General features: G+C 41.1%; 1 protein-coding gene across 2 annotated transcripts in view; it reads right to left on the bottom strand.

The window, feature by feature from the left end:
- RUVBL1 (RuvB like AAA ATPase 1) overlaps positions 1–12,075 on the bottom strand; it is a 49,088-nt gene that overhangs the window by 20,033 nt on the left and 16,980 nt on the right. For both annotated transcript variants that reach the window (XM_033087563.1, XM_033087562.1), the window contains exons 3-5: positions 11,796–11,928; positions 3,164–3,315; positions 572–661 (exon numbers count right to left, since the gene is read on the bottom strand). In XM_033087563.1, the coding sequence (XP_032943454.1) occupies positions 572–661; positions 3,164–3,315; positions 11,796–11,928 (375 nt within the window). The remainder of the gene's footprint in view (positions 1–571; positions 662–3,163; positions 3,316–11,795; positions 11,929–12,075) is intronic.

Here is a 12,075-nt window from a genome sequence, read left to right as displayed (position 1 = left end):
GGCTCCAAAAACCCAGTTGAAAAACACCTGATACTTTCTCCAACAACCTTTTCCCTCCTCTCTTTTAACTGTATGCAATTCCTGATAAAGGGCAAATCCAGTAGATTAACTGGAGACGGAGGGAGCTGTTCAGACTCTTTTGTAGGTGGGTGATTTATCGTATGATATGAAGTATTATGCTCATCCATTAAACAGTGAGGAACACTGTACAGGACACTGAAAATCAGATATAGAAAGAATGCCAACTAATGCAGCATTCCTTTCCACATGCATAGATCTTGGGAAGAAAATACCAAAGAGATAAAAGGAAGATTAAATACACCGCACATTTCAATTTGAAAATGACTATCGTTGTTTTGCTTTCTCACCATGTACTCTCCCTCTAGACAGGTGTTTTAGTATTTTTTTAACAGGCTGTTTTAGAATAAAGATAAAGGGAAAGCAAACTTTATAAACATATAGGGGCAACTGCTGACCTTCCGTCAGCATTGTATCAGACACCTCATACCCCCTGAAGCAAGCAACTTCTGGTCACCTGGGTCTCCACATGGCAAACAAATCACAGCATTACCTTCACGGCTCCACTGTTGGCTTCAATGTAAATCACATCTCCAGCCTCTACTCGTTCTTTTTGCAAACTTTCAAAAATGCTGGGGTCCAGCTTAAAATTAAAAAAAAAAAAGTAAATCAGAGACCTTTAATACATATTATATTGACTTCTGACATACTGTAAAGTATCTTTCCATTAAGAGACTTGAAGTAGCTAATGACTGTATGGAGAGAGTGTCTTTGTGTGTGTGTATTAGGATGTGTGAGACTGGCTTTGGGGGTGTTGGTGTCCTAGAGAGAAAGCAGGAGAGTGAGCGTACCTGCGTGCAGGGCAGAGAGAGGGACCAGGGGAGACCTAGGCTCCTTCTTCCCTTCACTCCTAAGGTTGCAAACTGGCAGATATGGCTCTGACTACTTTTAGGTGGCCTACACTGTCCATGGGGCCCCACGCCCCAACATCCCTTTAGACACTGCTGTCCCTGTTTCAGTCTTTCACATTCCTCACCTCAGGTACAGATGGAACTTTCTGCAACTGAAGCCAAAGCCTGCTTATTCTTTGTAGCTGGCATTCTGTGAGCCTATGATTTTGGACAAGGCTCTCTGAGCCTCAGTTTCCTCATCTATATAACAGCATCCAGGTGTGATCACAGATATGTAAAATTCAAAGGGCAACATAAACCAGATCTTTCCCAAGCCTTTTGATTCAAATCCCAGTGTTTACTCCCTTAGGCCTGCCTGTTTATATCTCCACGCAAGTAGTACATTTTGGGAACTGTTGCTTTTCTCCACATCATCCAGATTCAGGCTACTCTTGGTGATCAATACTCTAGGACAGCATCTTTTGTAAGATGTCAGTACTTAGAAATAAGTTTCTCTTGGCTAAACTTCACATTTTATAATGTAAAAAAATCTTGGGCTTTGTCACAAACAAAATTAAAGAGTAAAAACGCAGGACACAGTGAAAGAAACCAGACACAAAAGAACACATATTGTATGATTCCATTTGTATGAAAGGTTCAGAAAAGGCAAATATATAAAAACAGAAAGAAGATTAGTGATTGCCCAGGGCTATGGGCAGGAATGGGAAGCTACTACAAATGGGCACAAGGTTTCTTTTGGGATGATAAAAATGTTCTAAAACTGGATGCTGGTGATGATTGTACAACTCTGTAAACAGACTTAAATTCCTTGAGTTGTACACTTAAAATGCGTGAATTTTATTTAAAATTATGTCTCAATAAAGCTGTTGCAAATGGTAATCAGAGGAACAAAGTCCTGGGCTCTGCCTCACTCGCGGGGTGGTGCCCAATGACCTCCTGGAGCACTGCCGTGAGCAGGAGGGACAGGGGTTGGTGAGCCCGACACAGGGCCTGGGATGAGGGAGGCACTGCATACTGATGGCAAGTATGGTATTCTCCTTCACATTTAAACACTTACCAAGTATTTGAGCTCCATCTATCCAAGTATCTTACACATATGCTCAAAGTAGCTAGAAGTACTCATTTTGGAAGAAACCATGAAATCTAAACTGCATGCCTCATCCTACATTGGAGTATAGTTTTGTTTTTGTTTTTGTTTGCTTCAAGCATTTTTATATAGGTTAATTTCCCAAATGAATTGATTGAAGATGTAATTACTGGAAAGGTGGCAGATCCTACTAAGAAATCTAATTAATACCAAACAAGAGAGATGAGGGGCAAATTTAAAAGATTTATTTGCACAGGCATGCTCCTAAGATGGAAACCCTATTAGAAAAAAGAAAAATGACCCTTTGAAAAGGAGACATTTTTATGATCTCCATAAAGCAGTGACCAAGAAACCACCTTACAGAATCAAAGAACCATAAAATCAGAGTGAAGCAAAAATGGAGAAATTATATCATAAACTGCGGTCAATCTACCAGTTTACAGATGGGAAAACAGAGGCCCAGAGAGCTCAACTGACTTCCAAAGGTCACACAGCAAGTTGGAGGGTGCTCTACCAACTAACTAGCTGTATGATCCTAGGACAACTGCTTAACCTCTTTATGAGCCTTAGTTCCTTTATCTGCAGGAAATTACACGCACACACACACACACACACACACACACACACAGAGTTGTAAACAACAATGGAAATATTTGTTGACACACTTTGCCCAGGGCCTGGCACAATAAATGAGAGCTATGATACTAATATTATTTATGATTAATAATAAGGCAAAGCCTACAATCCATACTGGCCCATTTCTCCAACTGAAGGCTCTCACAATAACATCAACAGCCACCACGTCTTAGGTAACTAGGCATCACATCCAAAGCTACAACTTTTATCCTTGAAAGAACTCTGTGAGATAGGTAATTTTTATTCCTATTTAACAGATAAAGAAACTACTGCTCAGAGAGAGAAGTAAATAAATAAGAAAAGTAAGAGCTATCTTTATTGATCCTCCTGTGTACTGGCCCTATACTTGGTACTGTTTTAACCATCTAACATCTTCAAACGGCCCTGTAACAACCATCCTCCACAGTGCACAGACGAGGAAATCAGGACAGAGAGGTTACACTACCTGCCCAAGGCCACACAGTGCTGAGAGATTCTGAGGCAAGAGAAGAGTCCACAAACACATACTCACTTTCAATTGTTTGGTTCCTTTGGCTGTTTTGAGTCCTATGATTACATGGCTAATGGTTTTGCCATATCCCCCCATGGGGTTCTCTGTCTCACACGGAGTTAGCTCTGTGACTTCGCCTTCATAAACCTCCTTGGTCTCCTTTATCCGCAGTCCTGGAAGAGATGGCAGACAAGACCTGGTAAGAAGCAGAATTCTCTCTCTTACTCCTTAACAGCATTTTTAGCCACAAAACTTCCATGTCACAAGAACTGACAAGTCAACTTTACTGATGTACATTCAAGGGTTTCATCCTGGGGAGAAAAGCACTACAAACACAAATATAAACTGGAGTAGTTATTCAGAATGCAGAAACACAATTTTATTTCAGGTTTTCAAAGGGACTTCCTAGGTTCAAATCTAGAACTAAACAGAGAAGCTAAGCTATAATTCTCAAAATGGTTTCAGACATCTGCTACACCTCCAAGGGGGTGAGACTTAGTGTCAGCCTCTGATCCAGCCTCGGAACCCAAACGATCCTACTCCACGAGAGCAGCAACTGTGTGTGCCTCACTGCACCCCTTCCGACACTCGCAGGCTTAAGCATGGTAACTATATTAATCAAAGCTCCATGCTGACAGCAGGTGATACCTGATCCTGCCAGGTGTTCTGGGCCTCAGACTGACACTCACTGCGCACCTCAGAAAGAAATACTCAGTGTCATTCATTAGTTTCAGGTTGTTTTATGTTTTCCAAGTCCACAACAATTTCCAAAGCAAACCTGCCCCGCCATTGTAAAGCATTTATAGTTTTTAGATTAGAATATTGTAAATGAAGGCAAATGTCTCTCCTCATTCTAAACATCGTTTATATTGGTCGTTCAATAAATTTTTGTTGCCCAAGTAATTTTTAGAATATGATCTCAGTGCCTTTTGATATGTTTTTGCTGCCTGAAGCACCATTCACTCCTTTTTGGCCTCGCCAACTCCTCCTTGCAGACTCTCTGTTCAAGACTCAACCCCTCTAGAAAGCTTACCCTCTTCCTCACCCTCCGGATCACTTGCACAGCCACCTGCGCCTCCCACTGGGCCCCCACACACGGAACCACAGTGACTAGAGGGGGCATAAGGAGCTTCTGGAGTTCCAGCAAGGTCTGTAGACCTGACTACCCCTCTGACAGACTGTCACCTAGCCTGAGGGCCTAGCATATTGCAGGCACACAGGAATGGATGAAGAAAGGAAGTCACTTAAGGTGAGACAGTGTCTTCAGGCAGACCATCCAATTCCAAGAAATCTGCTTGCAGATACTTCAGCACATTCTATGTAAAGCCCAAGATCCTGAGGAGGTGGCTACACGATGCAATACCCTATGTCACCATAACATCCCCAACCTTAGCACCAAAACCCAGGTCTAGTCTAGACCAAACCTTTTTTTCCACCAAAGTCAATGGCATGTCTCTGCCCGCTGGTTCGAGGGGTAGGGAGGCGTGACTAGAGGGGGCATAAGGAGCTTCTGGAGTTCCAGCAAGGTCTGTTTCTTAATCTGGGTGCTGGTTACATGAATGTGTTGACTTTACAAAAACTCACTCAGCTTTATACTTATGATTCATACCCTTTTCTGTATGTACATTTTTGTGCCTCAGTAATATTTACATTAAAATGAGGAAAGAGAAAATTGGATTTTTTTTAACACAGCAATGATAATCATTAGTAAATGAAGGTTTTTTTTAAGACCTAGCTGGACCATCAGCTCTAATGCGTCTTTTGAAGCAAAAATTAAGATCCGGTAATATATTATATTGTATTATACCCAGTATTGTATTGTATTATATTATATTATATTATATTATATTATATTATATTATAACCGGTCTTATATAAGACCCGGTCTTACACTATATTAAAATACGACTGGGTCATATATTAATTTTTGCTCCAAGCTCCAAAAGATGCATTAGACGGATGATATGGCTATATCTTATTTTCAGGGAAACACGGTATCACTGAACACAGTTTCTCTGAAAACACACACACACCCCCCAACACACACAAAAACTCTCTTTCCAATTCCCAAAGTCTGGGTCAAGGGATACAAGTGACTTTTTCTGAAACCACAGCCACGCCACAGGTAAGTTAATAGCTATTAAATCTACTTTCAGAGGATTCTAGAAACATCAACAAGAAAACCATTCTAAGTCACTGTGCCTGCCATCAATTCAAAGATGAGGAGGGAAACATCCTTGGGTCATGCTAGTTAAGATCTTGTGTACAGAAGGGGTCCCTACATTGAAGTGAAAGCTGACAGACCACACCAATAGGAATAAACTATAGACCTACGACTGCAGGGCCTCTTCACCTGTACAAGCAGCCCTCACATGCCGTCTATGCCTTGCATGTCACTCCCTCATTTGATCCTTCACTGGACTAGTGAGGACAACAGGAGATGCCATCACATTTCAACCTAGCCCTGTGAAACAGCCAGAGTAAGTGTTCTTTATCTCCATTTTACAGAGGGAAAGTCAACTCCAAGAGGTGAAGGAAAGACGCCTTTCCTCCTTCGTGGTAGACCCAAGACTGGAGTCCAAGTCTTCAGGGCCTGGGACCAGTTCCTTGCTGCCACACCACAGGACGCAGCTCACTGACAGCCTTGTCTATAACTCTTGTTCTGTCCTTTTCCACATTCCAGTTAACATGTGCCACTGACCTCATCCTTCTCTTTCTGCAAGCCCTTAGATATGATCTTCATCTCCATTTAATTTATGTTTTTTCCAAAGCAAAAAACAGAAGCATAAGGGAAACCCATAGATGAAAAAGATATGACACATAACAACCAATCTATCATGGAGAACCTTATTTGTATCCTGATTCAAACAATAATACTATAAGAAACACATTATGACACTTATGAGACAACTGGAAATTTGAACACTAACCAGATATTTGATGATATTAAGGAATTTATTGTTAATATTTTCTAGGTATGATAATGGTATTGTGGAGTTTCTAAAGTTTTTATTTTTCAGAGATATATACTGAAACATTTATGGATAAAATATCGGGTCTGCAATTAACTTACAAATAATCTTGGAAGGAATAATGGAAGCTATAAATCAATCCAGATTTACTGAGTTGAAGCCTGGTGATGAGAACATAGAGGAGGGTCATCATACCACTTGACTACTTTCTACACATTTGAAAATTTCCAAAATAAAAATGTTTTTAAAGGGAAAAAGAAAAAACAATGAAATACTACTCTACAACCTCCAGAATCACTAAAATTAAAAAGACTGATAATAACGGTCTGGCCCGGTGGCTCAGGCGGTTAGAGCTCCATGCTCCTAACTCCGAAGGCTGCCGGTTCGGTTCCCACATGGGCCAGTGGGCTCTCAACCACAAGGTTGCCAGTTCAATTCCTCTAGTCCCGCAAGGGATGGTGGACTCCGCCCCCTGCAACTAAGATTGAACACGACACCTTGAGCTGAGCTGCCTCCCGGATGGCTCAGTTGGTTGGAGCGCATCCTCTCAACCACAAGGTTGCCAGTTTGATTACTCGAATCCCACAAGGGATGGTGGGCAGCGCCCCCTGCAACTAAAGATTGAACATGGCACCTTGAGCTGAGCTGCCGCTGAGCTCCCAGATGGCTCAGTTGGTTGGAGCGCGTCCTCTCAACCACAAGGTTGCTGGTTCTACTCCCGCAAGGGATGGTGGGCTGTGCCCCCTGCAACTAGCAAAGGCAACTGGACCTGGAGCTGAGCTGCGCCCTCCACAACTAAGACTGAAAGGACAACAACTTGAAGCTGAACAGCACCCTCCACAACTAAGACTGAAAGGACAACAACTTGACCTGGAAAAAAGTCCTGGAAGTCTACATTGTTCCCCAATAAAGTCCTGTTCCCCTTCCCCAATAAAAATCTTAAAAAAAAAAAAAAAAAAAAAAGTTTAAAAAAAAAAAAGACTGATAATACCAACAATTGGTGAGGATGCAGAACAACAGGGAGGTTACAAGGCTGGTGGGAGTGTAAATTGGTATAAATACTCTTAAAGTTGAACACGTTTGAATATCCATGATCCTGCAATTCAATTCCTAAGTATATACCCACTAGGCCTGAGTGCACATGTGCACCAAGAGATACAGCCAGTAACGGTCACAGCAGCATTGTTCTTAATTGCCAAAAACTGAGAAAACTCCACTGTCTGTCAACAGTGGAAGAGACAACAGAATTGTGGTTTACTCATACAACAGAATATCACAGAACAATGAAAAAGAATTACAGCCACATGCAACAACATGGATGAATCTCACAAATATAACTTTGTAGGAAACAAGACAAACACGGAAGAATATAAACTGCAAAATTGCATCTGAGGTTCAAAAACAGGCACAACTACACTATAAAATTAGAATTAAGACATTAATTTGGGGAAGGAAGGAAGAAAGGCAATTGAGGGTGGACACGAAGGGTACTTTGAGGTACTGGCAGTATTCTTTTCTTGACTGGGTGCTGGTTTCATGAGTTTTCAATTTACGATAATCCACTGAGCTATGTAATTATGATTCATGCACTTTTTGGTATGTATGTACAACATTTCCAAGTCACATTAAAAATATTTAAGTAAATAATACTAGTGGGACCTGGTAAAGAAGAAAATGGGTGGCTGAAGTTTAGGGAACACTGCTCTAAGCCTCAGCTGGCGTCTACAGTCATGGTTTTCACCCTTTAGAATCACCTGACTGGATTCTACAGTGCCTCATGCCCTGGCCACATTCAGACCACCTATCTCCAAATCTCAGGAGTTGGGACCTTGCCATCATCATTAGTTTAAAGCTCCCCAGATGATCCCAATGTACAGCCACAGGTGAGAACCACTCATCTAAAGAATAAAGAAGAACTCTGTTCTACTCACAATGTGGAGACATAAACTACTTCTGATGGTAGGAAGCCCTGATGTGGTTTGGGTGTCCTCACCATCAAGCCACCTCTGTTCTGATATGGAAATACTCCAATGGCAAAAAGAAACAATGGTGTCAATCACTTCCCACTTTTAAATGTGATCATTATCTTATCATTTGGGTAGGTTGACTTCTTTCCCCAGAAACCCAATCAGGACAAAGACTCTCTCAGATACTAAAGTTAAGAAAAAGTTTTACCCTACCTTCATTCAATCTGATAGCCTACAAATGGAAGTTTTGGAATAGCCCCAAACTAGAGGTTGCATTTCATTTTCTACTTACCAAATTCTTCGTTCCTAAACATCAAGACAAAAATTTTCTAAACAACATGAATGTATCAGAAGATTGTGACAAACTTGAAAAATTCTGTACTTTTTAAATAAACCTTGATTTTGTTTTTAATCAGAACATTTATGTCCCAGAGATAAATTCCTTCAAATGGAATGCTTCCCTATATTTACTGTTAGACGTCTGTGACATGAAATTTCTTGAGTGGGGGGAAGAAAAGCATTTCCATCTCTCACTAGTCCCCATATTTGTTTAGAAGTTGCTCTGTGCTGACAAGCAGGCAGGGTATGTGGTTGACGGACAATGAAACAGGCTGTTAGCCAGGAAAGGGGCTGAGCTGGCGATATCTCTGGCAACGACAACGCAAATGACACAGGTTTCATCTGCTGGCTCAGGTTTCTAAATCCCTGACAGGGACCTTCATCACATCAAGGAAACAGCACAGACTCCTTGCTTTTGTTTGTGATCAGCTTACTGCTTTCTCCCCACCCCCTCTGCCAACTTCACAGGAATTCAAAGGCAGAGGAAAATGGGCAGGGCTCCTTTTTAAAGACTGTCAATGGCCTGCCTTTTTACTCTGTGGCAAGATCAAGAAATTTCTCTTCATCTGGCTGCCATCAAAAGAAGTACACAGCCCCACCCCCACCCCCAAATGGCAAATCACAAAACTGATGCCTAGAAAATTTATCTCTATTTTTTCAAATTTTAAAGCATTTAAGCTACCTTTAAGCAAGCTAATCACATGTATTCATGTAAAGGTCAGTTTTGTCAGATTTCATCAATGTCAGACAGATATTTTTTAAATGCATAAAAACGCATTTTAAAAGTACTCAAATATTTGAACCAGTTGTAACATTTTACTGTTTATCTCATTAATTAATGAGTTAAATAAAATCCATGGCACATGTTTATTAGTATGGTTTGGGTGTCTCCACCATCAAACCACCACTGTTGTAATATGGAAAAACCCCAATGGCTAAAAGGTTTGAAACCCTGAGGAGGGTCCTATGAGCCATTTCCACTGTTTTTCCAGATAACGATGGCAACAACAGCGATTCATGTCAATAACCACGGGCTGAACCTTACAAATATAAACGAAGCAAGACACAACACCTAGAATAGGTTCTAAACTTTATTTAGATAAAGTTTAAAAGGGCAATATTCAGCCACATTACCTAGGGATACACACAAGGGTACACAGAGTTATGATGATGACAGAAGCCACCGTCAGACAACTTGCATTCTATGGGGTACACATTGGGAGAGGTAAGGGGCTGTGAACTTGAGTGACGTCTGCAGTGTTGGCTGTGCTCTGCACTTTAAGTGGTGATTACACAAACGTTTAATTCATAATTAATTGTTAAATTATAGGTATTTTTACATACTTTTCTATATTTCAGTTTAAAATAGGCATCAAAAAATCCAACTTCCAGTAAAATATTTTGCAGTTTAAAAAAGTCCATATTCAAAGTAACACAAAACAGCCTACAGACACATTTCATAGTGTCTCTGGTTTAGAACAAGAGTCCCAAACTCCAGAGTTTACCAGGACCTGGCAGGGAACATCAAGAAGCAGAGTAAGTCTCACAGAGACTGGGGGAAGCCTGCTCTGAAAAGGAGAAGACCCACTTACCAGTAGCTTCGACCTACTGCTGCTGAGTGGGATGAAAGCTTCTTTCAAGAAGCCAGAACGAAGGATTTTATATGACATCTCCCAATCTCTAAATACTGGCAACTACATAATTCAAATTTTATTTTTAAAAACACTGTAAATAAAAAATATGTGTATTGCCAGACACAGACCAAGGGCTATCTTACTTCACCTAAAGACTTCTGTTTTTTTCTCTGCTTTAAAGTCCACCCCCTTCTCTAATTCAGAAAAACTCCACTGAGCACCCACTATGTGCCAGTAACTGGAGTAACAAAGATAAACACTGCCTCCTATATCCACAGTAGACATTTAGTGAATACCTAATCTGCTCCTTCCCATCTCCCAAAATGACAAAACTGACATCCTCACCTCCTTTCTTTCAGCCCCTACATCTAATTCTTCAGGAAATCCTGCCAGCTCCCTCATCCAACTATATCCAGAATCCAAACACTTACCACCTGCCACCACCACCCTGGTCAAAGCCACCACCACCTCTTGCTTAGACTCCTCATGATCTCTCTGTCTATACCCTCGCTCTCCTTAGTGTCCCTTCTCCATACCCCAGCCGGAGAAACTCTTACAAAACCAAAGTCATTCTCCAATTACTTCTCCTTTCAGCAAAAAAGCCAAAGCCCTAACCATGGCCTAAAAGCCCTACAGAATCTTACCCCTAAACTAAACATTAGCTGCCATGAGGCAAGGATCCTGGACTAGACAAATCTATTCTTTCTTAAAGTTTCATAATTTCCTTGAAGTTTTTTAGTAAACTTCCTTCTTCAGAATACTTACCTTGTTTTGACAACCAGAGGGACTGAAAAATGGTACAGGCACTCTGACAAGTGTTCATAACCCATGACTCAGCAACTATATCAGTGATAGAATCCTACATGTGCAGACACACATTAAATATTTCTTAACAGCTTAAAAGGAATAAGCTATTTCTACAAGCAGGTGTGAGGGAAGTTGAGAGTTTCCCAGAGTTAGGCTAGCAGAAATGGGGCCAGGAAACTACCCCACATTCCTGGCTGGCAAGAGGGAAACATTTGGGAGACAGGCCATTTTCTCCTCACAGCAGATGTTCAGAGCATGGGCTCCAGAATCAGACAGATTAGGTTCAAACTAGAGCTCTGCTGCTTACTAGCTGGTTCACCGTAGGCAAGTTATTGAACTTTCTGAGACTATTTTATAAGATGCTAAATGAAGACAGAGAGCTTCCTTTTGCGGGAGGAAAAGGTAGTCAATGCAGGGGCCTGGCACACAACAAAAACTCAATACGGTAGCTCCACACCTTATGAGGCTAGAACCACCAGCCTCAAAGCTTTGCCAATAACCAAATAGTATCCTCATTTTCTGACAGACCACAGTTCTTCTGGCTCAACATCTAGAACCAGGGGCACTGGGGCAGCATGCACCTAATGCTTTGGGTTTTAGTGCAAAATCTTTTTAGTGGACAGTCATCTCTGAAAGCATAATGAGGCTGCCAGGAAAATCTGACTTGTTTTTGAAAAAACTCACTTTATAGAAACATTTGCTTTGTCAGGTGAAGAACCCCAGCCCCATAGCTCGGGCCCATATTTGCTAATTGCTAAAGCACTTCAATTGAAAAAGCTGGGTATTTGTTTTGTTTGCAAAGATAACATTAATGGTGCAAAAAAGAAAAAAAAAGAAGAACAGTGCAACAAATACAAGTCATCAAGGCATTTTCACAATCACAAGAGTGCACCGTGCAAGTGAGACCTCCTCCTACCACAAATGTGATACTCACCAATGGCCCTGCGGAAGTTCTCCATCAGCACTTCTGTCTTCTTGATCTCTGTAGAATAAACTTCACTGCCCACCATGGGGCAGAAAGGCACCTTACTACCCAGCTCCTGAGCAATAGCCAGAGCTAGAGCTGTCTACAGAAAACAAGGAAACATACTTTTTTTTACAGTCTTGAAAATATGATCATTCAAAAACATATGCTATAAAAAAATTATTAACCAGGAACAACAGAAAATCTGGTCCTTTTAGTTTTAATATCATTTGGCATGTTTCACACAATG

This window comes from Rhinolophus ferrumequinum, chromosome 19, assembly GCF_004115265.2.
Source record: "Rhinolophus ferrumequinum isolate MPI-CBG mRhiFer1 chromosome 19, mRhiFer1_v1.p, whole genome shotgun sequence".
Taxonomy (NCBI): domain Eukaryota; kingdom Metazoa; phylum Chordata; class Mammalia; order Chiroptera; family Rhinolophidae; genus Rhinolophus; species Rhinolophus ferrumequinum.
This window is presented reverse-complemented; position numbering and strand designations above follow the sequence as displayed.